The sequence below is a fragment of the Myodes glareolus genome, chromosome 16, assembly GCF_982192425.1.
Source record: "Myodes glareolus chromosome 16, mMyoGla1.1, whole genome shotgun sequence".
Lineage (NCBI taxonomy): Eukaryota > Metazoa > Chordata > Mammalia > Rodentia > Cricetidae > Myodes > Myodes glareolus.
This window is the reverse complement of record NC_142041.1, coordinates 51,197,299-51,224,795: the sequence shown is the minus strand read 5'-3', so window position 1 is coordinate 51,224,795 and position 27,497 is coordinate 51,197,299. Positions and strand designations below refer to the sequence as shown.

The following is a 27,497-nucleotide window of genomic DNA, read 5'->3' as shown; positions in this document are numbered from 1 at the left end:
TGAGCCATCATGTGGTTTCTGATAATTGAACTCAGGACCTTTGGAAGAGCAGCCAGTGCTCTTAACCTCTGAGCCATCTCTCCAGTCCCATACCTGATATTATTTTAATATCATTGAAAATTTACAACCACTGGCCGTGCAGACATGGCACACGCCTTTAATCCAGCACTCGGGAAACAGAGGAGGAGAATCTCTGTGAGTTCAAGGCCAGCCTGGTCTACAGAGTGAGTTCCAGGTTAGGCCCAAAACTATACCCTGTCTTGAAAAAATTTACAACTATCAAATGACTTAGATACCATGATTTTCCCTGTCTCACAGATGAACTGATGTTCGGGGAAGCTAAGTGTTTTAACCAAGGTTACATGAGTGGCAAGTGGAAAAGCCACCCTAGTTTAGACACTGAGTTTTTGTTTGTATATTAAATGGATGCTTGTTCTGTAACCTGTCTCAGCCTTGAACCCCCAATCCTTCTGCCTTTTTTCCTGAATGTTGGGATTATGGACCGGTGTCACTGTGTGTAGCTCAAATTCTAGTTGTATTATTAATAAGAACCCTGAGTCAGATATAGGGGTTCATGCTGGAAGATCAGAGAAGCAAAATGGCCAACCACTGGAGAATTCTTACCTCTACCAATGCTCAGACGAAAGGGGCGATCCTGCATCGGTTCTGCCACTCAGATTGACTGCCTCAGACTGCATCTGTCTCCACCTAACCTCAGATTGCATTGAGTTCCTGTTTCCTTCCACTTTGTATTCCTCTCTATGCCCAGCCATATCACTCCTGTCTCCACCTCCCTAGTGCTGGGATCTCAAGGGCTAGCTTATCTTTGAGTGAACTCTGTTTCTCTTTTAGACAGAGTCAATCTCGTGTAGGCCAGGGTGGCCTTAAACTAACAGACATTCCTCTGCCTCTGTCTCCCGGGTCCTGGGATTAAAGGTGTGTGCCACCACCGCCTGCCCTTAGTGGCTTAGCTCTGCACTCTGATCTTCAGGCAGGCTTTATTTGTTAAAATACAAAGTATCACTACAACCATAGCTGTCAAAACTGAGTTCTTTGTTACTGTTTCTGTGGGTGAATGTAGGCACACACTTCACTGTTTGAATGTGGAGGTCAGAAGACAACTTTCTAGGATTGGTTCTCTCCTTCCACTTGCCCAGAGCAGGGTCTCTCTTGCTATTCCTGTTAAACAGTATACTCCATGACAGCTGGTTCATGAGCTAGGGATGAAGGGACAATGTATGAATGCTCAGATTATAGATGAGCACCATTAATACAGCTTTTTAAAAATTACTTAGGTCACCAGGTTTAGATGAGAATGCTTTTATCCACTGAGCCATCTTGCAGACCAAAACTGATTTCTTTTGTTTGCTTGCTTTTGGCAAGCAAAAAACCCAGGATAACCAAAACAATCCTGGGCAATAAAAGAATTTCTGGAGGCATCACAATCCCTGACTTCAAACTCTACTACAGAGCTACAGTGCTGAAAACAGCCTGGTACTGGCATAAAAACAGACAGGAGGACCAATGGGACCCAATAGAAGACCCGAATATCAATCCACACATCTTCGAACACCTGATCTTTGATAAAGAAGCAAAAAAATGGCAAATGGAAAAAAGAAAGGTATTTAACAAGTGGTGCTGGCATAACTGGATATCAACATGTAGAAGAATGAAAATAGACACATACATATCACCATGCACAAAACTCATGTCCAAATCGATCAGAGACCTCAACATAAAGCCAGCCACACTGAACCTTATAGAAAAGAAAGTGGGAAGTGCACTTGAACGCATTGGCACAGGAAACCACTTCCTAAAATAACCCCATCAACACAGACACTGAGAGAAACAATTAATAAATGGGACCTCCTGAAACTGAAAAGCTTCTGTAAGGCAAAGGACATAGTCAACAAGACAAAATGACAGCCTACAGAATGGGAAAAGATCTTCACTAACCTCACATCAGACAGAGGTCTGATATCCAAAATATACAAAGAACTCAAGAAATTGGACACCAAAAGATCACATAATCCAATTTTTAAAAATGGAGTACAGACCTAAACAGAGAACTCTCAACAGAGGAATCTAAAATGGCTGAAAGACACTTAAGGAAATGCTCAACATCCTTAGTCATCAGAGAAATTCAAAATCAAAACAACTTTGAGATTCCATCTTACACCTGTAAGAATGGCCAAGATCAAAAACACTGATGACAACTTACACTGGAGAGGTTGTGGGGAAAAGGGAACACTTCTGCATTGCTGGAGGAAATGCAAGCTGGTACAACCCCTTTGAATGTCAGTGTGACAATTTCTCAGAAAATTAGGAAACAGTCATCCTCAAGACCCATTAATAACTCTTTTGGGTATATAGCCAAAGAATGCTCAATCGTGCCACAAGGATATGTGCTCAACTATGTTCATAGCAGCTTTGTTTGTCATAACCAGAACCTGGAAACAACCTAAATGCCCCTCGATTGAAGAATGGATAAGAAAAATGTGGTACATTTACACAAAGGAGTACTATACAGCAGAAAAAAATGACATCTTGAATTTTGCAGGAAAATGGATGGAGCTAGAAAACATTATTTTGAGTGAAGTAACCCAAACACAGAAAGACAATTATCACATGTACTCACTCATAGGTGATTTTTTAAACATAAAGCAAAGAAAGCCAGCCTACAAACCACATCCCAGAGAACTTAGGCAACAATGCGAACACCAAGAGATACTTACATAGATCTAATCTACATGGGAAGTAGAAAGTAGAAAAAGAAAAGATCTCCTGAGTAAATTGGGAGCATGGGGACCTTGTGTGAGGGTTGAAGGGGGAAGGGGAGAGACAGGGAGGGGAGCAGAGAAAAATGTAGAGCTCAATAAATATCAATAAAAAATAAAAATAAAAACAGTTTTCACTCCATTGGTCTCCACCCACAAGGAAAAAAATATTTGTGCTATGTGCCTCAGAATTCTTGAGTAATTCTGAGGTGTGTCCAATCATTTAGAGACGTTTTTCATTTAAATTAAGCCGTAGACATTCTCACCTATCCCAGGCTAGCCTAAATCAGCATAGCTGAGGATGATCTTAACGTGATGGTGTTATGCAGTGCTGGGAATTGCACCCAGGGCTTCTGGGGCACCAACAAGCACTTCACTAATAGAGATACATTCTTTGATTCACTCGTTTCTTTTCTGAGACAGGTTTCAGCATGAAACAAAGACTGACCTGAAACTTCTAACATTCCTGTCTCAGTCACCAAAGTGCAATACTAAGTGCAATGTTACAGAAACAGAAAAAATGTTTGTTTTGTCTTTCATTTTGTAAAATTAAATTATTGCATTTCTGCAGTATTTCAGTTTGGGGCATGTATGAGCATCCGTGTGATTAGATATGTCTTCATACACTCATCTATGTTTTTAGGTGTACAAATAGACGTCTCTGACTTTGAAAGATTGCTATTCTAAAATGTCTACACTTACCACACCAAAACACATTAACTCATTAGGCTTAATGCCCGCAAGAACTTCACCAAGTGTACTTAGATCCTAAGGCCAAAATTATTTTCATTTATTTCCCCTTTGTATCCTAGGAAAACGAGCATCGTATGTCATGCTTCCTTACAATGCCAGGATGCTATTTCTGAAGGCCTACCAGGTGGACTAACAAGATCCCTAAATGGACCCAAAAGAAGAACAAACAGCACAGGACCAGAAAGCCACGTAGTGGTTGCTCTAGGGCAGACCTCGCAGGAAATCTCGCGGGAGAGCGTCTCGTTACTCCAGTTCCGGTCTCCGCCCACCGGCACTCTACCGCTTCCTCCGCTGCTAGGGCGGGCCGGAACTTTTGTCAGCAGGAACCGGTGTACGCAGCTCAGTGTTGTCGGCCGGCGTCTAGGCGACGAGGGTGCTAGTCTCTTCCTTCGGCTGCGGTCGCTGTGGAGCTCAGCCCGGCCAGTCTGGTTGAGGTGCTCGGCCGCCTGGACTGGGTCTATGGTCGCTCCGTGGGCCGCTCTGCCGGCTGGTGCTTTTGTAGCAGGGCAAGCAGAGGTCCATGGCAGGGAACTTCTGGCAGAGCTCCCACTAGTGAGTGAGCTTCCATTTTTCTCGCGCGGTACCGGTTCTGGGGCACCGGGAGGACTGGGCCTGCGGCTCCCTCGGGGCTTCCATCCTGGCGGCTCTTGGAGAGTGGGTGAGCCCTCCTCGAGAAGCTGGGGGTCCGAAGCCTACTGTGCTTGCTTGCCGGCCACCCCCTTTGGAGCGAATTTCGGGAGCCATGGGCGGCTGCGGGGGGTGGGGGTATGAGACTAGGTAAGAGGACCGATCTCCGAAGGAAGATTTTGAACTGAATGGGATGATGTGGGCACAGGCACATTGTAGCGTTGTGAGATTGCCTGTTCCGGACAGGTATAGTTAGCTTCCTTTTGCTAGCCTTTGTTGAGAGAAACGATATTATAATCTCTTGTCATTCGTCTTACTCGAAGATTTAATATTTATTTACTCAGAGGAGAGGAAAGAGTCGTCCTTGATTTTTATCTGCTGCTTCCTGACTCTCCTTTATGCCTAGGTTGTCGATCCGTTTGTTGTCCGCCGCCATCCGCGTATTCCCTCCCCCCCCCCCCCCCATGCCAGGGTTTCTGTGTAGCCCTAGCTAGCAGTCCTGGAAACTCGCTCTGTAGAGCAGACTGGCCTCGAGCTCAGAATCCCAAGGCCTGGGATTGAAGGAGTGTGCTCCCACTTCCCGGCTTCTAGATTGATGTTTGTGCCCCTAGAATGTAGCAGGTGCTATATAAAATGTAGCGCAGGTTCTCTCAAAAATGTATCCGTTTTCATTCATTAGCCAGTGTCTTTAATTTTGCCTTAAAAGTGTGTATTCTCCAGATTTTTATCTCTTCCTTTAACCATTTAAATGAATGGTGGTGTCTGTCAGTGAGCATAGAAGTACTAAAGTAATATCTGAAACATTTATCACTAAATGCATTTGTTAAACATGCAGGAAGTTGTGTGATTGGGTCAAGCTTTGAGCAGGTTTTCCACTGAATACTTAAAAACTCAATGGGACTTGATAGAAGACAGCTTAGTTTAGCAAATTTTATGGTAAAGAGAATGACAAAATTTTAGTTCTGTGAATTGGATTGGCTCCTTTTCCTCTTTGCCAAGAACAGGAAAGAAGACAGTGAGTTTGGAAACCTATTTCTGGAAAGCATGTTTTCCGTTGCTACAAAGTGATTCTAGGGAGATAAAACCGCTCATGAAACATCACTGTGGGCCATGTTATTTTCATTGTTTTCACTCACTGAGATATTTTAGTTGAAATACAGAAGGAGACTCAAAAAAGTGAGGTTGAGTTTGAGCCTGTAATTCTGGTTACTCAGATACTGCCTTGATTATCTGAGTGATGTAATTCTGAAACGGACAGTAAGTCTTTGGATATAGTAAGAGTCTGTCTTTGAGAAAGGGCCTTACTATAAAGGGTCTGAGAACCTGTGTGCGGTGCTTTGTACATATGACAGTATGGAGGAAATCCAGAAAGAGGTAGAGAGTCTTTGAAAAACATCAAGAGGGGGCTGGAGAGATGGCTCAGAGGTTAAGAGCATTGCCTGCTCTTCCAAAGGTCCTGAGTTCAATTCCCAGCAACCACATGGTGGCTCACAACCACCTGTAACGAGGTCTGGTGCCCTCTTCTGGCCTGCAGGCATACACACAGACAGAATATTGTATACATAATAAATAAATAAATATTTAAAAAAAAAGAAAAAAAGAAAAACATCAAGAGTTTTTTTGTTTTGTTTTTCAAGACAGGGTTTCTCTGTGTAACAGCTCTGACTGTCCTGGAACTCGCAGAGATCTGCCAACCTCTGCTGGGATTAAAGCTGATTCTTTACTCTCAAGTTCTCCTGTTTTTCCTCAAATGACCTTGCTGAGACTGTAGGTGGGCTGCTGAAAAGCTAGAGAAATCAGATGAATAACTTCCATTAGAGTTTAAAATGGCATCCATAGCATCCTTATTTACTATTGGCCAGACCTAACGGGAGTCAGACACAACAGATTGGCACAGAGTTGTTTGAAAATAATCAGCAAAGCAGTCATAAGTAGCGTCAAAAACCAAAGGGTTTTAAAATTGGTTTACGAACAAGACTGTGAAACTTTAGGGGTGACAATGAAAATGCTAGCTGAAAAATATTTCCTTAGAAAAAATGTTTAATCTTCTCTGAGGCAGAATGTACTTGAAACAGGTGAGCATGTTTTGAAGAACTCAAGCCTCTCACTGTTGAATCAAGTTTACTCAATATTTTAGAGACCTGTTTAGAAGAATGAATGGTGAGGCTATAATGTATGTATGTTTCAGAAGTAGGCTAGTGCTCTGTCTACCTCTGAGCTACATTCCTAGCCAGACCTGTATTTTCTGAAGGATATACCTTCAAAAAGAAGAGAGGAAAAGCTGGGTGTGGTGCTGCATGCCTTTTATCCTAGCAGTGGTGGCTGAGGTGTGTGTTAGGGATGTCATTGGCAGGAAGATCTCTGAGTTTGAAACCAGGCTGGTCTATAGGGTGAGTTCCAGGACAGCTATGGCTACACAGAAAAACCCTGTCTCAGAGAGAAAGCGGGGGGGGGGGGGAGTGGAATATATTTCTTAGAATATGATCAACGTATTAAATCTTACTATTACAGGTACTTTTGCTTGTTGACTTTCTATACCATGTATTAACATCTTTACTTTTTCTAGTTTGCAGTGGATTTTGGATAAACAAGATCTGTTAAAAGAGCGCCAGAAGGACTTAAAGTTTCTCTCAGAAGAAGAATATTGGAAGTTACAAATATTTTTTACAAATGGTAAACTTTAAATTGGTTAAAATGGTATAGTATAGCTGGTCACCTTTGAAACTCTTATGTGGTAATTTTCAATGGATTATTACAGAATAGTTAATGCTTTTAACTACATTTATTGTTATACTGTTCTGGGTAACACTAGGCACCTTATGTGTCAGAAGCACAGTTTTAGCCAATCTCAGGCATTTCTACTGCTGTCCCTTTTAAGGTTGACTAAAACAAAGTAAAGATAAATGATTCTCTAAACTGATATCCTATAGTTGTCATTTTTACCTTATAACTTCACATTAGCAAGAAGGGGATTTAGTCAAGATGTCTTTACTGTACTAGGATAGCTTTGTTGCCTGGTATTTTTAAAAATAAATTATATTTGTTTTATGTGTTTGAGTATTTTGCCTGCGTGTGTTTATGTACACTATATGTTGTGCCTGGTACTGAGGAGGTTTGGATACCTAGGGGCTGGAGTTACAAATGGTTGTAAACCTCCATGTGGGTGCTGGGAATAGAACTCGAGTCTTCTGCAACAGCAGGTAGTGATCTCAATCCCTGAGCCATCTCTCAGTCCTCTCACCATGACCTTTAACTCTGTCACTTTCTGCAAATCTACCTTTCTCTTGTATAGAAGAGTAACTTCTTATAAACTATGGATTTCTTGGTAAATAACAATATCTAGTTTAATTTTTAAAACTTTTTATATAATGCGAAAAAACATTAAAATGCATAGAAAAAGAAGAATATTTGCTACTCAACCTCCTTATTGCAAGATAGCTTGTAGGCAATTTCTTTGTCTTGTTTATGCATATTGCTGTTTTGCAAGTCTTAAGCAACTGTGGTTCAGAAAGTGTCAGAAGACCAGATGTAGTGGCTCGCTCCACTAATCCTGCACTGGGAGGCAGAGCTCTGAGTTCAAGGCCACTCTAGTCTTTTAAGAAAAAAAAGGAAAGAAAAAGAAAGAAAGAAAAAAAACAGGGTGTCAGAGAGTACATAGGTTGAGTGGACAGAATTCTAAGATATAGAAATTTTTGTTAGATGTTAATGTTATTATAATGCCAGATGATACATTTGGATTTTATTATTTCCCTTTTAGTTATCCAAGCATTAGGTGAACATCTTAAATTAAGACAACAGGTTATTGCTACTGCTACAGTCTATTTCAAGAGATTCTATGCAAGGTATGGCTTTTATTTGTTTGTTTGTTTGTTCGTTCTTGTTAGCCTGTTTGAAATCACTAAGCCGGGAGCTGGTGGCGCACGCCTTTAATCCCAGCACTCGGGTGGCAGAGGCAGGCGGATCTCTGTGAGTTTGAGACCAGCCTGGTCCACAAGAGTTAGTTTCAGGACAGGCTCCAAAGCCACAGAGAAACCCTGTCTTGGAAAAAAAAAAAAAAATTATCATCTAATTCCCAAATGCCACATATAAGTACGTCACTTGTTTGCTATAGAGTTATGATTCCCTGCTCCCCTATTTCCCAGTGTGTATTTTTTAAGTGGACATTATTTAATTCTTGTCTAATTATGTTTTAGGTATTCTCTGAAAAGTATAGATCCTGTATTAATGGCTCCTACATGTGTGTTTCTGGCATCCAAAGTAGAGGTATAAAACAATTTTTGTTCTTCATCAGAGTATAATCCTTACGTATGTCTGTTTTATATTGCCTTTGTATAGATAATTGTAGGAAATAATTTATACAAGAAAATATACACATATTTATTAAATATGGCACTTATATCATCAGGTGCTTTATAAGTTTTTATTTAATCCTATAACAGTGGCATATACAGCTAGTATCTCTGTAGGGTAAAAGGGCCTTGACCTTGACTTGAAATGAGACTGAAGCCAGGGAAAAAGCACTCTGCCCCTGACTTGGTCCCAAGCCTGAGACCAAGAAAAAGAATCTTGGAAATCTCTGCTCCCCGAGAAACTCTATATGAAGCCTGCCTTCTACTCAGTTTCCTGCTGCTTCTCATCCAAGCAGGCAGCCACTTTCCTGGGTTCTTCTCTCCCAGTAAATCTCTTATGTAAGGTTTGTTGTGCGATGTGACTTTGTGGTATGCCTGGACTCCCAACTGCCAGGATGCCTTCCCAGGAGAGATGCAGCACTTTCATAGGGGAAGCCTTTCTTTTCAGAGCCTTAACACTTGCTTTGGGGATATCTTCCCCCTTAGCTGCCAGTGCTCCATCAGGTAAGCATTTCCCCTCAGAGCTGCAGTACCTCCAATGGGCAAGCTTTTCCCTTCAGAACTGTAATATTCTGGTATTATTTGGTAGGAAAGCCTTTCCCCTCAGAGCTATAGCACTTACAATCCCCATGTTATATATAAGACATAGAGAGAGCAGCAGTCATACACTAGTCAGTGGCAGAGCCAGTACTCTGGTACTAATAGTCTGGTTCTTTATCTTATGACTTCATCGCTTTGCTACCTTTGAAATATATTGTTTGGCTGACTGTGGTCAGCTTTAATCCCAGCACCTAGGGGCAGAGGCAGGTTTGTTCTCTGAATTTAAGGCCAGTCTGACCTAATAGTGAGTTCCAAGTTCCAAGTTCCAAGACAGCCAGGGCTACATAGTGAGACCCTATCTCAAAGCAACAACAAAAAGACATTGTTTGGTGCTAAGTACCACAACTTACCTGCTATAACCTAAGAGTGTCTCTGCTCCTCTCCCATGTGCTTTTTCTTTATTCCTGTCTTCTCTGGTAACAAGCAATAGAGGGAAAGTGAAGGGGTAGGCAAGGATTAGGAAAGAATATATATATAGACTCTAACAAGGAAGAGTGTGGGTAGTGGGAGTAATTAAGAGAGAAGACAAATAAGGACTTGGCTGGAATTCTGCCCTACTACTTTTTCAGTGTTGTTGAGAAAGTTCATCTTTCAGCTGTAACCCAAATAGCAGATTCTGAGAACTATATTTCTTTACTGATCCACACAATCTTTAATCTGTTGTTTCTATTCTTGGTAAAGTTTTTAGAATAATAATTGTATTCATGTGAATTGAATGTGATTTTAACCTAGTAAGTTTACATTCCTTTTGTGTTCATTTTTATTTAGAAGCATCCATGGCATCTTTTTAAATTATCTCCCAAGAAGTACTAAAATCCATCATACGAGCTTTTGTTCACTCTGTCCATGGGTTTTGAGATAAAATTTGAATAAATCTAACTATGGAAGGCAGTTGTAGAGTGCTTGCCTAGCATCCATGAGGTCTGGTTTCAGTCTTTACGGCCAGATTTGTGAAGGGTTTTTTTGGAATAAAGAGATGTTGTAGGTGAGGTATATTTTCAGGTTTAGTTGTTGAATTGATTTTTTTTTCCTTAAAAATCGTTTTCATACACTATATCTTGATTATGTCTTTCCCTCCCCCAACTTCTCCCAGTTCCTCTTCCCTTCCCACCCAATTTAGTGTTCTTTTTTCTCTCTCTCAAACAAAATAACATGAAACCAAAAACAAAAAAATCAAAACAAACCAAAATGCAGAAAGAAATGGAAAGCAAAAAGTAAAACAGTAACAAAAACTATGGAGTTCATTTTGTTGGCCAACTACCCCTGGGCATAGGGCCTGCTCTAGTGTGGTTGACATGCCCAGTGTCACTGGAGAAAACTGACTTTCCCTCTCCCAGCAGGTATCAACTGCAGATGGCTTCTTCATTCTCCCTCTCAGTGTATTGCATTACATTTTATCTCTAACTATGACCAAATTTCTGTTTTGTCTAATTGAATAGAAATTGTGTACAAATCATATTTAACATACTGTCTCTAGTTTTTATTTCTACATATTAGGGTTTGGAGTTTAATTATAAATACACACACACACACACACACACATAGATTAGGTTATAGAGTTCAGATTATTCCCCCACCATACCCCTGGTTTTTTGAGACAGGGTTTCTCTGTGTAGTAGTCCTGGCTGTCCTGGAACTAGCTTTGTAGACTGGCCTCAAACTCATAGAGATCTGCCTGCCTCTGCCTCCCAAGTGCTGGGATTAAAGGCATATGCCACCACCGCCTGACTAGATTGCAGATTTTTAATTGAACGTATTTAAGTAGTTTTTAATTTGTTAAATAAAGAACCAATTCTTTTCCGACTTTAAAAGGAAACAGATGATTTAGATCTTGAGTGATTTATATGAAATTAAATACGAGTATATTTAAAGTACATTACATGATAAAATTTAGTTATTTTATAGTGGTAGTAGTATATTAAGTTGAAAAGGGAATAACTTACCTAAGAAGCCTTTGTATTCCATTATAAGATTCATTTTTTCAGAAAGGTTGGTGTTTATATGGTCTTCTGAGTAATACCTCATTTGTTTGTTCATTGACTGGTTGGTTGATTAATTGTACTAAGAATTGAATACAGGCAGGCCTTACACATTCTTGGCAAGCTAGCAGTATGTTTCTGAGCTATATCTCCAACTCAAATTAATTGAAATTTTAAGGAAAGGTAAGACATTTAGAAATTTAAATACTTCGTGGATTAAGTAGGAAGAAACTGAGCAGACTGAACATGAGAAGAGCTTGGAAAAACTGTTTGAGTAGATCTCAGGTACCTTTAATGTTTATTGGGTTAGTAAGTACTTGATCTCATTCACTTTTCTCTAGGAATTTGGTGTAGTCTCAAATACAAGATTGATCGCTGCTACTACTTCTGTATGTAAGTGCAAAAAGTGTATTCTGCTTTAAGGCTGAAATTTAAAGAAAGCTCTGTAACATACAAATTTTTTTTTTTATGAGCCACATATACGTAAGTTTATTACACAACTCCAAGGAATATTCTTAGCATATTAGACAGGAAAAAATGCTTTAAAAGATGTTTTTACTGACGTAGTGGTGCAGACCTGTGATCTCAGTGCTTCGGAGGTGGAAGTAAAAGATTAGGAGTTCAAGGCTTGCCTCACCGACATAGTGATTATTGGGCCACATGAGACTATCTCTAAAAAACCAGGGTTTTTGTTTGTTTGTTTGTTTAAGTTTATTTTTGTTTTATGTTCATTGGTGTTTTGCCTGCATGTATGTCTATGTGAGGATGTCACAAGCCCTGGATCTGGAGCTAAAGACAGGTGTGAGCTGCCATGTCGGTGCTAGCAATTTAACCTAGGTCCTCTGTAAGAGTAAGCAGTGCTCTTAACTGCTGAGCTATCTCTCCAGCCCTGAAATTTCTTCTCAATTTATTTCTACTATTTTATATGTATGAGTGTCTTGCCTACATGTATATATCTGTAGATATATATATATATCTACAGATATATACATATGTATATATATATGTATATAGATGTACATGTGCACCTCATTTGTGCATGGTGCCCGAGGAGGTGGTGAGCCTCCTTGTGGATGCTGGGATTTGAACCCAGGTCTTAGGCAACAACAAGAAATTCTCTTCATCACTGACAGCTATCAAGCCTCAAAAACAAGTTTTTACATTCATTATGATACTACTTTTTTTTTTTTTGAGATCAAATCTCATCTGAAACTTGGGCTCCTCCAGCTTCTACTTACCAAGAAGGATTATTAATTTCCTGTTGAGATTATAGGTGTGGGCCACCATGCCTAGTTTAAGACAATACTTTTCGGTGGTGAAAAATGAGCTGTATTGATGGGAATTATGTATTTTCAAACCTTCAAGTTGTGCGGTACAGAAAAGAATGCTGACTGTATAGTCAGTCAGCTGAGTTAATTTTTGTTTTTTTGGCATTTTGAGATAGGATGTCACTATATAGCCCTGGTTGTCCTGGAACTCACAGAGATCTGCCTCCTGAATGCTGGGATTAAATTGAATTAAAATTAAATTAAACTTTTATCATTATGTCCAGCAATTCCTGTGTTTTTAAAGCATTCTTTTTAATTATGTGTAGGTATGTGTTTGCATGTGGGCAAATGCATGTGAGTATAGGTGCCCAAAGAGGCCCAAGGCATCAGTCCCCTGCAGCTAAATTTTCGTGTGTGTGTGTATGTGTGTGTGGTTTGTATGTGGTGGGCATATGTACTTGTATATGTGCATACATGTCAAGACCTGAGGTTGGTGTATAGAATCATCCTTCGTTTCTCTTGTACCTTATTTGTTGAGGCAGGGTCTCTCAATTAAACCCAGAGCTTGCCAATATGACTAGTCTTGTCAGTAGCCAGCTTGCTCTGAGGGAACTCCTGTCCCTGCTTTCTGAGGCTGAATCAGAGACGGACTGCCACACATGTAATTTATGTGTCTGGGGATCCAGACTATGGTTTCCTCATGCTTGTAGCACTTCAACTGCTGAAACATCTTCCTAGACCACTTCTTAGGCTGAAGGGTAAAAGTAGGTTGTAAAAGTTTAATAAAACCATACATATGTCACCTTAATGATGCTTTGAATTTTTTTATGGAAACATTTAATCTATTTTCTCATCTGCAAGGTTAGAGTTATTATGAAGTTAAAATCAGTTAATATGTACAGCATGTTGAACAATGCCTTGCTATTTCTTTTCTAGGATTATTATAACAAAATAACAGATTGGATATTTAAATAGAAAGGTATTTTCTCTAAGTTCTAGAGTCTGAAGGTCCAAAAATCAGGGCACCAGAAAGTTTGGTTTCTCTGTGGCCTCCTTTAGCTGTTATGGCTGTTCTTTCATTGCCCTTTGTGTACCTGCATCATTCCTTCCCTTTGTTTTTTAAACATTGTTTATTTTATACATATATGTATCTTGCCTTCATGTACGCCATGCTGGTGCTGTGGAGATCAAAAAAGGACTATTGTAGCCCTGAAACTGGAGTGATAGATGTAAATAGTGGTGGCCATGTGGATACTAGGAACCAAACCTGAGTCCCCTGCAAGAGCAGAGTGTTCTTAACCACTCACCCATCTTTCTAGCTATCTCCCATGGATCTTCAACATCATGTTAAAACAGCAGTAGTCGTGTGTGGTGACACACGCCTTTAGTCCCAGCACTTGGGAGACAGAGGCGGGCAGATCTTTGCGAGTTTGAGGCATCCTGGTCTACATTGTGAGTTCCAGGACAGCTGGAACTACATAGTGAGACCCTGTCTTGGGTGGGGCAGCAGTTGGACATTCTGTTGATGTGAAGAATATTGAGTGAGGCAGTTCTTTTGTAGATGGTGCTGGCTTTGTTTGTTTTGTTTCTGAAGCAGCTTTAAAGGAAGGATTCACTTTGACTCACAGCTTTAGTTTTCTGCTTGTGGTTTGTTGCTTCCATCACTTTTGGCCTCTGGCGAGGCAGAAGCATCACAGTGAAAGGGTGTGGTAGAGGAGAAGTGCTCCTTCATGATGACCAAGAAGCATAGAGGGTGAACGAGATCGTAGCAGATATTACCCAAATTAGTTGTAGAGAACTTCATTTATAAAATAACTTTTTTGAAAATTTAGTATATAAAATACACAGAATTCCTTATTTTGAATGAAGGAAATCATTTGTACCAATGGAAGGAATTATAAACCAGAGTTGCTGGAGCTTCCAGTTGCTACCCTAATTGGTTTAAGTATGTATTCTAATGTCTTGACTACTATTTTCTCAATAGTACTTAAGTATATGTAGTTCATGACTTCTTGAGGAGATAGTTAACAGAGGTTTTCCATTTGTACTTTATTAGTGAGTACAAATGGTAGCTGTGCTGTGTAAGAAAATAACTTACATGGATCATGATGCGGCAGAGTTCTATTACGCTGAGGCCTGCCTAGCCTACATAGCCTACATAGACTAGCCAAGTCTACATGATGATGCCTTGTCTCAAAAAATAAAAAAACTAACAATCAATGAAAGCATTTATGTGCTTCTTTATAAATAAATACATTTACATATTTATGTCTTTTGGTAAAGAAACACTTATAAGTTCAGAAAGTACCAATTAGTTAAAAAAAATTCCTTTAGTCTCAGATAATCACAGCTAATTTTGGTATATTGCCCTTTTTTCTCACCTTGATTTTTTTAGAAGTTGCTGTAAAAGTGTATTTATTCTAAGATAAATTACAGGCAAACAGAAAAATACCACTCTAGAGAAAAGATTTTAGAGATGATAGAATCTAGTGATTTTTTTTCAGTCTTTTAATCTTTTAAAAAGCAGTCTTTTTCCTTTTTTCCTCCTTTCCCTTCCCCTCTTTCCTTTTCCTTTACCTTTCCAGTCTTCTTGCCTATACTCCCGAGTACTGAGAGTACAGGCACATGGTACCATTTATATATTCATAAAATATATAAATATTCATAATATTTTCATAATATATTCATAAAATATTTATATATTTATAACATAAATATATTTTATAATATATTAATTAAATATAATATAAATATAATATATTTATATTATAAATATATATATAATATATAATTGTAGCTCTCCAATTGTATAGGCAAGGGTGCTTCCAACCGCTCAATCATTGTCCTCCCTGGAAACAAAGCTCTATCTTTTAAGTAGTTCTGAGATCTCCTACTGAAGGTAATAAATACAGCATACTGTCTAAGATTTTATGCTTCATTAAAGGAATTTTGGATAAATTCGTGTTGGCATTTTCTTGGTTTTAATTGTTTTGTTTTGTTTCTTATAGTAAAAACTAGATTTTCATATGCCTTTCCAAAGGAGTTTCCTTACAGGATGAATCATGTAAGTATATTATATAAAATTCTGTATTCTGTATTAACTAGCTCTATTCTATATTAGAATAAACTTCATAGACTCTTAGAAATTGTAGTTTCAAATACTATAAAATACGAACATATTTTACATTAAACCTCAGTAACCTCTCTTTTTTTTTTTTTTTTTTTGGTAATACTTAACAGTAGTGGTTATTACTCTCAAATGCCAGTTAAATCACCTCAGAAAGTTTTCTTTGTTTTTTTGTTGCCTGGGTTGGTTTTTTGAGGCAGGATTTCTCTGTGTAGCCTTGGCTGTCCTTGAACTCTCAAACTCACTCTGTAGACCAGGTTGGCTTCTCCCTCCTGAGTGCTGGGATTTAAGGCATGTGCCACCATACCCAGCTTAAATTTGAAGTTTCTAACAATTCTAACAGGATTTTTTTTTAATAGCAAGAATTCTGGGGTTATAGCTCAGTAATAGAGTTAATTGCTTAGCATATTTGAGACTTTGGGTTCAATTCCAAGTTACTCCTGTTCCCCAAAAGAAAAATATATGATACTGCCTTTTTCTTGTAAGGATTTAAAACATATAACAGTAAAATGCAATTTTTTGCCAAGTTCCCAAGTACTGGGAAGGCAGAGGAGGCAAATCTCTGTGACTTTGAGGCCAGCCTGGTCTCAAAAAACAAACGAAACTTGTAATTTTTATTGTGAATGTTATTAATTGTATATTACTGCATTTATTTTCTTGATTTAGAAGTTCCATATAAGACTGGTAATTTGCTTAATTTATTTGTACCTATAAGTTAATAATTTAATCCAAGAATATTTACATAATCATGTTTGTTTTCACTGGATGATTTTTTTTTAACAGATACTAGAATGTGAATTTTACCTTTTAGAATTAATGGTATGTATATATTTTTTATAATACAGTAAAACAGTGTAATGAATTGTTCTGAAGGGAGGTAAATTTTAAATTTATCAAAATGATATGTGATGACAAATCATAGAAATGTAGTAGCATCATCACCTTATGAGGCCTGTAAAATGATTTGTATATCTGACTTGAGCTTAAAAAAATAGTTTTATTATAACTGTAATAAGGATTGCAAGCAAATAAGTCAGAAAGTTAAACCACTGTAAACTGTGTGCAGTGTGTGTGTGTGCAGAGTTAAAGATAGATTATTCTTGGGCAGAATTCTGCTCCTCCGTTGAGGATTATGACTTTACGGACTTGTAGGAGGTATCAGTGTGTTACAGATGTCCCTTTGAGTCTCTAAGGGAAAGATGAATGCTAACTGTCTGCCACCTGATTTACCAAAGTATATTCCAGACAGAACACTGCCTTCACTATCATAGTAGCTCAGGGTGATATTTGAACAAGGAATTAAAAAGGAAGGAAGTAGAAGATAGAGAATTTAATTTGAACTACATAGAACAATAAGTTGGAAAATGATATTGTTTTATGTTGTAATGAATCTGCTTTTGTACATATATGTATTTTTAAACTGTTTCTAGGATTGTTGCTTGATAGTGTATCATCCTTATAGACCCTTGCTCCAGTATGTGCAGGACATGGGCCAAGAAGACGTGTTGCTTCCCCTTGCATGGTAACTAGAACGGAAGTTACTTATATATAACTTGTTGCTGGACAGGAGGGTTGACAACTAATTGCATGGTTTAGTATTTTAAAGTACCCCAAGATGTTTTGTATTCAACAGACTATCTGTTTGATAAATATTAATAACTATAGTGGCATAATTATAAGGTCATGCCTATTTTGAGTTACCTATTTGATAAGTATATCATCTGTTAATATTTTGTATGAAAACAAGACTTCACATGAAAATTAAGAATAAATTTATTTTTAAAATAATACTTTTTGGTTGGTTCAATACAAATCCATTTCAAATTATATCTTTAAGTTTACTTTTTATTTTTCAAAAATATGAAAAATTTTATTTTACATAATTCGTTGTGAGGTCCCAAAATTGAAAATATACTCAGTAATACATGAATTTTATGTGTAGTAATGTGTATCTCTTTATTGTCACATTCATGCATCTGTTGTTTTGCCTCTGTTTTCATCTTTGTAACTGTTCGTAGTAATAGAACAGAGATGTACGTGTACAAAGATGGGAAATCTGGCTCTGTGGGAGGAGTTACATAGTCAATGCAGTAGTTGTGCTGTTGTTAGTAATGTTAAGATTTACATTTCTACAGGAGGATAGTGAATGATACCTACCGGACGGATCTTTGTCTGCTGTATCCTCCTTTCATGATAGCTTTAGGTATGTAAATTTGGAGTACCTTTATTGATTAAACTGTTTTTGCCTATTTAAGTCACCCTAAAATACAATTCGCTTGTTTGTAATTTATGTTTTTATGAAGTAGTAGACTAATCCTTGAATGTGAGCTCTTGATAATATATGCTACACCCCCCTTGTTGGTAATTTTCACTGCTTAATTCATTTAAAATATTTTAGTCGGCACCTAAACAATTTTTTTGTTTGCTGAAAGGGGAAAATTCAGGTTTAAATCTGCTGATATTAGTTGTCTTTAAGTAACTGGTTCTGTTTTCCATTTCTGGATCCAATTACGTGCTCAAGAGCTTAAGGCAAGAAGCGTCTGTGCTCATGTTGCTGGAGTTAGCTGGCGCCCACGGAGTGGAGAAGGCACAGGGCTGGGCTAGAGGTGTCTCTGCAGAAGACTAGGTTTAGACATTGCTTTCTTTACAGTTATTGAAACAATTATCTAATTTTTCTGAGTTTGTGAAGTTGTGGGAGGGATAATAACTTTATAAAGAATTGTCTCAATAGTTAAGTGAAATGCCCTATAGAGCCCCCAATGTCTGTTATGTCCTTGGCATAATAGTTTCTGCTCTTTTTTCTTTCCATCTGTTGATTTTCATGGCTCCTTTCTTATAACCTCCCCTCTTTTTAAAAATTAATCCAGGTATTTTTTTTTGTTTAATTTTTTCTCCATACTTAATTTCACTGGATGGATTTCCCCTCTCTTCAGTTTTTTTTAAACTTTATTATATAGAGTGCTCTGCACATGCACCTGCAGGCCAGACGAGGGCACCAGATCCTATTATAGATGATTATGAGCCACCATGTGGGTGCTAGGAATTGAACTTAGGACCTCCAGAAGGGAAAAGAGGGTTATTTTAGCTCCCAAGTCCTGGTAATAGTACATCATTGTGGGGAAATAAAGACAGTGGGAACCTGAATCAGTGTTAGTCACAGGACATCTACAGTCGAAAGCAGAGGGAAATGAACGCTACTTATGCTCAGAGCCCTCACTACACTCATACAGGACCCAACCCTAGAGAATGGTGCTGCCTGTTTTTAGGTTATATGTTCGTCGGGGTTCTCTAGAGGAACAGGACTTATGGAGTAAATCTATCTATATACATGGAGGTGGGTATTAGGATGGCTTACAGGCTATAGTCCAGCCAGTCCAACAATGACTATCTACCAACAGATAGTCCAAAAATCCAGGAGTTCACAAGGCTGGATATCTTAGTTGGTCTTCAGAATACTCCAGAATCCTGAAGATGTAGGCTGTAATGCCAGAGAAGGAATGGACTGGCAAAGAGTGAGCTATTAGCATTCTTTACCACACAACAGTCTTTTATTTTTTAAGATTTATTTTTATTTTATGGCTGAGTGTTCTGTCTGCATGTACAACTTTATGCCAGAAGAAGGCATCAGATCCCACTGTAGATGGTTGTGAGCCACCACCATGTGGTTGTTGGATATTGAATTTAGGTCCTCTGGAAGAGTAGTCAGTGCTCTTCAGCCCTTAAGACAGTCTTAAAAGCTTGTCCAACCAAACATGACTGTAATGTAAAGGTCAATAAATGCTTAAGTGAAATCTAGCTTTTTAAAATTTAGGTTTTATCCCATGAGTTGGGTTCCATTGGTTGAGAGCTGAAGATAAAGTTCTAGGGAGGGAAAGTCTGGGGTAAGCATTCTGGGGTATGGGGTGTGGTCTTCCTCTATAGATAGCAAAAGGTCACCAGATCATTAATAATATCAACTCCTAGCTTTCTGGATAAAAAGCAGGTATTTTATTTCCTCCTTTGAGGAGACATCCCTGCATGATTAACATTCCTGGTTTCTTCAGCAGTCTGTGGATGAAAGGACTTTTGCACCCCCAACAAATTTTTTAAGGCATAGTAGTGTGTTGGTGAGGTGGAGCGTTATTTTCCATCACTAACGTCTGGGTGTGATCTGATACTTTGCACTAGTGTTCACAGGTGGTCTTTCCAGTTTACCCTTAAGGCACCCACACTGTGACCAGTGTACAGTGAAGACAGGGGGTCAAGAACTGTCCTGCAACTAGAGATTTTCTTCTGTATCAAGTTGATATTAAATGTTGGTGCACAACGTAGTGTGTGTATAATCTCATGTAGTATCTAGACTTTAAAATCTTTATGAAAATCTTTATCTAAGAGTGTGTGCTGTTAAGTTTGAACAATTGGTTCTACTTTTCTCTCTAGCTTGCCTACACGTAGCCTGTGTTGTACAACAGAAAGACGCCAGGCAATGGTTTGCGGAACTCTCTGTGGATATGGAGAAGGTACTTTCCTTGTTTTGTATTTGTTTTGTTTTGTTTTTTGGAGACACAGTCTCACGGTACAGCCCTGCTTTGCCTGGAACTCTGGAACTTGCTGTGTAGGTCAGACTGGCTCCAGTGCATGGAAATTCACCTGCCTCTCTCTCCCAAGTGCTGGGATTAAGCATGTGCTACCAGGCTCTGCGTGATGTATGTTCTTTATATACTAATGCATTGCTAGTTTGTGCTACTGAGAGCTTTTCAAATATTTTCTTCTAGATTTTGGAAATAATCAGAGTTATTTTAAAACTATATGAACAGTGGAAGAATTTTGATGAGAGAAAAGAGATGGCGACTATTCTTAGTAAGATGCCGAAACCAAAACCACCTCCAAACAGGTATATTTTAGACTTAATTACCGATTTGATTTCATTGTATAGTAAACTCAGTTATATTTTTCTTAGATTGTGTTATATCTTTTTCTAAAAACTTACACTAAAATTTCTTGATTTGTGTTTATGTAATTTGTCTTGATAAATTAAGGATGTCTCAGTTTTAAGATAAATTTTCTGTCTAGTAACTTCCTAATGCAATGGAGGTCTATTACAGGTATCCCTCAACATATAGCCACATTCTGTACATAAATGGAACTGAATTAGGCAAGCTTATTTAAAATTCAGAGATAAAATGCTTGAAAATAAGTCTTTCCATTTGGTTCTCTGCCATTCCTCTCCCTTCAGCAATGATTATTTTATACATTTCAGTAACCATTGTCAAAAATTTTGATGATCTGATATACTAAAGATAATCAATTTTGGCTTCTAAGTGATCCTTTGATCCATATCGCACACAGTTACATATAATTTTGCCATAAATGAACCTCCTCTGCTAAGAAGTTTTTGTTTTAAATTAATCTGTTTACTTGAGTGGCTCTCTGCCCTCACTGTGTGTCAGATCATTGGAGGAAGAGAAACAGGTGAGAAGGAAAGGCAATTCTGTAAGCTTAGTTGTTACTTAAATGTTTCTATGACACTGAGACGCATTATAGACTGCTGCTGGTTACAGTGATGTTACAGTTGAGAAGAAAGTGATGCTTAAGTGTTATGAGGAGCTGCTTAAGGCAGTCACTCAAACAGCTACCTTTGGATGCATTTTTTACAGAAGTTCCCTGAGTGATTCTCCACTAATGGCAGGGCCTGAAGCTGCAAGATGATGATGGACAAGATAAGGCAATCTTCTATTGTCACAGTTACTGGTATTTTCAGCTTTAGTTCTTTTTATTTTTATTTTAATAGTCAACATTTTTCTAGGAAATTACCATATTTTTGATGTATAAAAGTTTGTTGTCTTTGCCATATGATTTTATTATGTCATTGGACAGCAGGTTGTTGTTGGTTTTTTGGTTTTGGTTTTTTTGTGTTTTTTTTTTTTTAAACACTTTGGATTTTCCTAAATAGTAAAAGTAGAGTTTTACATGTCAGATTTAATTTTGTAGGAAATTTGTCCAGAAGTTGTAATCTCTATGTTGAGTGATACCTGTAATAATAGTGAAATCTCAAACGCTAACTTACGTCTTTGAGTGTATATGGACACTGACTTCCAGACTGCTTGTTGTGTGTGCGGGCCCAAAGTTACAGAAGAATAAAAACATGAGACCAAATGCTAGTTTGCTGGGTTTTAATTTTTCTGCAACTGTGTCTTATAATACAGGAATGTCTTTGTTTTATAGAATTGTGCCACAGAATAATAAACTTCAGAAACTAGTAGTACTACCAGGTGTTGAAAATGAATCTTTTAATTGGCATAAAATTTCTTTCTTCCCCGTTTGAACAGTGAAGGAGAGCAGGGTCCAAATGGAAGTCAGAACTCTAGCTACAGCCAATCTTAGAACACCCGGAGGAATCCTGTAGTGGACCACTTGGAAGTAAAGCATGGAACAGTTTGAGTAAGGTCTTCACTGGAAATCAGATGCAAGCTATTGGGAATTCACTTAATTTTCACAAAATAAGTTTTTCTTACTTAATTTGATTCTAGTGTATAATTTATTCAATCTTAATTACAAAATTTTGTAAAGCTATAAGGGGACCTATTTATACATACACAGACATTTCAAAGTTAACTTCTGTCTCACACAAATATAATAGCTTTTTCTTTTAATTAAGGCAGGAAACATAAAGTGTCATTTGTTTAAAATTTTCTTTGGACATCGAGGGACCAAAAAAGGACATGAAAAGTCAATAAGAGCTCCCTATCCTCCCCAGTTAAATTTTAAAACTTTTTTTGTTTGGTTGGGTTTTTGTTTGGTTTGGTTTTTTTGAGACAGGGTTTCTCTGTAGCTTTGGAGCCTATCCTGGAACTCACTATGTAGACCAGGCTGACCTCTAACTCAAGGAGATCCACCAATCCCTGTCTCTGCCTCCCGAGTGCTGGGATTAAAGGCATGCACCACTACTGCCCAGCAAATTTTAAAAGTTTTTTAAGAAATTAAATCTTAGGAAAACCTGGGAATGTTTTGAGAATTATAATTTGAGGGAGATTAATCAAGAATTTAACTGATTTTTTTAAAAATGTATTTTATTCAGTACTTTTTATATCATCACAAAAGATACTAGCCCAGCCTGTTAGAAAAGTGCAATATGTGTGACCTACTTTGACATTTTAAAGGTTATATTGACTTATTAGCTGTTTTGAAATGCTTGGAAACCTGAAAGAAAAATTATTTGCAATTAATTCACAGTTAATAAACATTTTAAAAGTTTAATAATGTTAATCTTTAATCTGTCCTGAGAATTTTTTATGAGATGCATACACCCCAGTCTAATTTTGTGTTTTAGTGTGAGCCGACAGATGTGCAGCAAGTATTCTGAGTCAAGAACCTAGTCGGGTTTTAGGCCAGTGTGATACTGGCTATTCTTAATTTTCATGAGTATAGACTTGAGAATAAATGTTACATCTGTGAGATTGGTATCTCTGGAACTTCATAAATTACTCTTTTTTCAGACTTGAAGGAAGAATGACAAATAAAATTTGGAATAATGGGGAGTATGTAGTCTTGCACATTTAAAAAATAAATCATGAAATAAACTACTAAGCATTGACTTCCTAGATAAATTGGAGGAATAAAAGTTAAGTTTTTCAGCTATATTTACTAGTGTCTTAAATTCATCTTGTTTACTCTGACATTAGTTTTCTGAGAATCTTTCTGCTAAATTACAGCCCCTCTCCCCAGCTTTGTAAAGGGATGATTCCATATGGTTTATAATTAGATTGTAAGGAAAGCCTTGATTCCTTATGGAAAGTATCAAATGAGCTAGAAAGGAGACAATATATTACTACCAATATGGGCCCTCCTAAGATTGTGTAAGGATAAGAAACAAGAAAACAAGCTCTTGCCAAGTCTTAAGGAGTTACTCGGAGCGTAGCTTGTGCTTGGTGACTGCTCATCACAGTCATTAACTGTGTTTTGTCTTCAAGCTTTTTTTTTCCAGGTTATTTTTTCAGTCAGATCTTTCTGCTTCGTGGTTTTCTTTGCAATCTCTTATTGTAGAAAATTGAAAATTTACAAGAGCAGCCAAAGCAGAACAATAAACCTCCGTGTGTGTATGCTCTAGCTTCAACAATCACTGGTTCATAGCCAATTTCCTCTTGCTTCAAATTCCACACCAGTCTCCAGTTTGCATATTATTTTGAAGAAAATTCCAGATTTATTATTTCATCTGTAAATATTTCAGTATGTACTCTGAGAAGTAATGGATCCTTAAAACACTGTAAAAGTAAAAGTGCTTTTATAGTTTTCTATAGTTTTTTTGTACTTTACTTAAAAGTTAATAAAAATAATTATCAAATGTTACATTAAAAGTTTCAGTTCCCTTGAAGTTGCAGAACATTCTATATATTCATTTATAAATCCTATTTGTTTTAGATTCATGAATTCTTTCTCCATGTTTTTAAAAAATATTTCCTGTTTTCATTTGTGCATCTATGAAGTTTCCCATAGCCTAAATTTTGCTGTGGGCATCTTTAGCATGCCAATTAGTGTGGTTTTTCCCCTTTGTATTTCTGTAAATTGGTAATTGAACATGAAGACTGATCACATTGAGATCATTTTGTTTTTACTAGACTACTATATAAAGTGGCAGTCGCTTCCGTTAGTAAGCACATAGTGGCGTTCTTTATTGTCACCCACTTATGACAAGTATTGTTTTTAGAATAATTACTGTCTTAGGCACACTGTCCAGTACCGTAGCCAGCAGCCCCTTAGGGTTGAATGGTTACCATGTGGCTTGTCTGAATGCAGATATGCTGTAATGTGCAAACATGTTGGATTTCAGGTACTTACTACAAAAGCAAAAGAATGTTAAAATTTCAATTTGTTTATAACCATTATGTGTTTTAACTGATAATATTTTGGAGATACAGAATTAAATAAAGCATTATCAAAATTAGTTTTTCTTGTTTCTTTTTAATTTTTTAAATGTAGGAACACTTAAAATCTCAGAATGGCTTGCATTGGACAGTGCTGCTACCAGATAATAATGAAAATGTTAAACTCTTCTCATTCCATGGACCTCATTCCCATTTCCTGCTTTTCCTTTTAACTTTTAATCATTTCTCTGTTATTTACTTCAGAATTTCTAATTATCGTGCTCTTAATATTATTGTTAATTTGAACACTTACTATATGTCAGATGTGCGTCATGTGCTGAGTTTGAGCTAGTTCTCAGAGTAGGTTTATTCCACAGATGAAAACTCATTCAGTGATAGTTGAAGTAAGCAACAGCTTAGATACAGATTCTAATCCATAAAACCTGGTGTCTGTACTCCAGATATGTTACCATGTCCAACCACTTCTGCTTACTCTCCCCCTTTTATCTGTTTATCTATGTATTTTTATTTTCAATTGTAAATATTGCCCTACTATGGAAGGTGAAAGGTCTTGCTTTCTGGCACATTTCCCCTTCACTCCTACAGTGGACTTCTATTATTTAGTTGTACAGTTTGAGCTGGCCCACACCTTTAGGACTAGCAACTTAGGGTATGGAGGTAGGAGATCAGAAGTTCAAATCTGCTAGGTTGGTTTCTTAGCACCCACATGGCCAGTCTGTAACTCCAGTTCCAGGGGATCTAATGCCCTCTTCCGGCCTCTACAGGGGCCAGTTATGCAAGTGATGCATGACATGCATGCAGGCAAAATACTGTGCAAATTAGCATAATAATTCAAAAGTAGTTTTAAAAATAATGCAGTAATTATTGTTGGAGAGATGGCTCAGAGGTCTAAGAACATTTGCTGCTCTTGCAGAGAGCCCGGTTCAATTGCCAGCATCCTCGTGGCAGCTTACAACCATCAGTAACAACAGTTCCAGGAGATCTGACTCCCTTTTCTGGCATCTGTGGGCACTGCACACATTTGGTGAACCACCAAATGCAGAAAGAAGTCATAAAGCTATACACATAAAAACATATAAATCAGTTTTTAGATATAAAACTTCAATAAACTAGATGCTGAACCTTTTTCCATTAAGTGTTATGACACATACATGGTAAATAGCAAAAGAATACATTCTCACAGAGTCAAAGAGGCCCCATGGAAATCATGAAGTGGCTGATGAAGATAAGAATGAAGGGACGCTGAAGCATTTGGTTAATATAGAATTTGGTCAATTAATGCCACGTTTTCTATGGTTACCTCTGTTCCCTTGTGATCTACTTAAAAAGTGATCTCCCATGATTGAGGTAAAACAACTACTTTTGAAAATTAAGGCATCAAATCATGTTGTATCTTTACATTTCGAGGCCTCTTACACCATAATAGTAATAGTTTTAATAACAGGCTAGAGTTGGGAGTACAGGCCCTTTAGCACTTGATAGACTGGGGTAAAAGGATGCTGGGTTTGAGGATGCCCTGAACCATGTAGGGAGACCGACTCAGAAACGAAAGCTTCAGACTCATCTTTTTTTAACTGTGGCCAAGTGCAGACAGTTATGTAAAGGGGGTATTGGGTGCTGGTAGTGGTCATCTCGGGTATTGCTGACTCGACTCATTCCATGGAACAGATGAAGATTACAGACTAAGAAGCTTCCCAATTGAGACTTAAGGCATCTAAGATTGTCTTTACCAGAACTTGGTTCCCAGAATAGTACTGGGACTGTCTTGTATCTCATACCTAGGCCTGCTTGTTTATGTTCCGAAAGAACTTGTTGGAACTTGCTGAGGTCCCAGGATGATGCAGTGAGAACGTAGCTGACAAAATCACAAAGCTAACCCACCAGGATCACATTCCGATGGAGGAGGCTGACACACAAGGCAATGGGAGGATTTGCTTTGTGAATAGCTGCTGCCTTGCTGTAAGTTCCCCTTGAAGCCATAGTGCTCCCCTTTCTATGATGGGATTCTTCCCGAAAACCCCAGCAGGGTATTCATCAATTACTGGGCACAATTCCTCCTATGCATTGGTGTATTGGATGACTCCTCTCAGCTGTGCGTGATTCTGGCAAGAAAGTTATCAGTCAGTTACCCTTATTCTCTCAACCAGTTTTTTGTTTTGTTTTTTAAAATAAACTTAGAAGTCTGCCCTCCTGCAATTATCTTGCAAAGAGACCTCATTTGAGACATTCACCCACGGACAAGAATTAGGACTTATCTAAAGTTGTTGAGCCATAGATCTCAGAGAACAAGAGTGTCCTGGATTCCCTCTGCCAGCAGATAGGAAAGCAAGCCTATTCTTTGCTTGCCAGTCTGTTAGCTAAAGACCCAAGTCTCAGCTTATCTCACTGTGCTGCCACCCTCTGGTCACAGTCTCACTTCTGTAACCTTGGACCCTGGTGTTGCTGTGGTAATGGCCCTGGCCTTACCGCACTGAAAAGCTAACTCTAACTCTTGCTTCAAAGCCTCTGGGGAAAGAGATTTTGAGAGGCGAGACTAAAGAGGTAGTAGCTGGCGGAAATTAGAAGCGTAAAAGGATAAGAGTGTAGGAAAAGAAGAAAAAAAGCAGGGAGGGATTAGAAGTAGGACAGGATTATCAGGGTAAACACAGAACAATAAAGAGCATGACCCTCAGATTGTGTGTGAAGTTAAAGAGATCTTTTACCCCCTCCGCTCCTGAGAAGCGTTTTATCTTTGGAACCCTAGGTAGGGGCTGGAGCAGGACTCAGTCCTTACAGGAACTTGGCTAGAAGGGTGATATATGTTACCAGCAGTTAGTTTGAAGAGCAAGTTACTTCAATGGATATGCCGCTATACAAGGCATCTCAGGAGCCATTCCCTAAGGGCTAAGGATAATAACTTAAGTCCCATTTATTCTTTACACTTTTCTGATAGACTGGGAATGCCAGGCACAGTGGAGTTTAAATTGTATCCCCAAGTCCCAGGAAAACTCCTTGGGTAACTTCTGCCTTGAAGTCTGGTCTATTGTAACTCTGTATGGTCTTAGATATCCCAAGCTTAGGTTTTTCTTTTTCCGTTTAGAGGAGTTATCACTTCCTGTGATCTTTCCGTCTGAACAAGGAATTGGCTTTAACTCATCCAAAGTGTGTACTCACACT

At 38.1% G+C, this 27,497-nt stretch overlaps 1 protein-coding gene across 2 annotated transcripts; it reads left to right on the top strand.

Moving 5' to 3' along the window:
- Nucleotides 1–3,852: 3,852 nt before the first annotated feature.
- Ccnc (cyclin C) lies at nucleotides 3,853–24,400 on the top strand. 2 transcript variants are annotated; one of them, XM_048420766.3, is made up of 13 exons: nucleotides 3,853–4,082; nucleotides 6,724–6,830; nucleotides 7,915–7,999; nucleotides 8,351–8,420; nucleotides 11,427–11,478; nucleotides 15,362–15,417; nucleotides 16,264–16,299; nucleotides 16,911–17,002; nucleotides 17,616–17,683; nucleotides 19,900–19,979; nucleotides 20,235–20,353; nucleotides 21,117–21,210; nucleotides 21,789–24,400. In XM_048420766.3, the coding sequence occupies exons 1-12, from the start codon at nucleotides 4,051–4,053 to the stop codon at nucleotides 21,166–21,168; spliced, it is 849 nt and encodes a 282-aa protein (XP_048276723.1). In that variant the 5' UTR covers nucleotides 3,853–4,050; the 3' UTR covers nucleotides 21,169–21,210; nucleotides 21,789–24,400. The 2 variants fall into 2 exon arrangements, with proteins under 2 accessions (XP_048276723.1, XP_048276722.1); XM_048420765.3 differs by lacking the exon at nucleotides 21,117–21,210 and having other exon boundaries at nucleotides 3,854–4,082.
- Nucleotides 24,401–27,497: the final 3,097 nt, after the last annotated feature.

Coding starts and splice junctions, on each gene's coding strand:
- Ccnc (XM_048420765.3), top strand. CDS start 4,051: ATGGCAGGGAACTTCTGGCAGAGCTCCCACTA. Junction 15,418..16,263: donor TTCCTTACAGGATGAATCAT/GTAAGTATATTA, acceptor TTTTTTTAACAG/ATACTAGAATGTGAATTTTA. Junction 16,300..16,910: donor TTTACCTTTTAGAATTAATG/GTATGTATATAT, acceptor AACTGTTTCTAG/GATTGTTGCTTGATAGTGTA.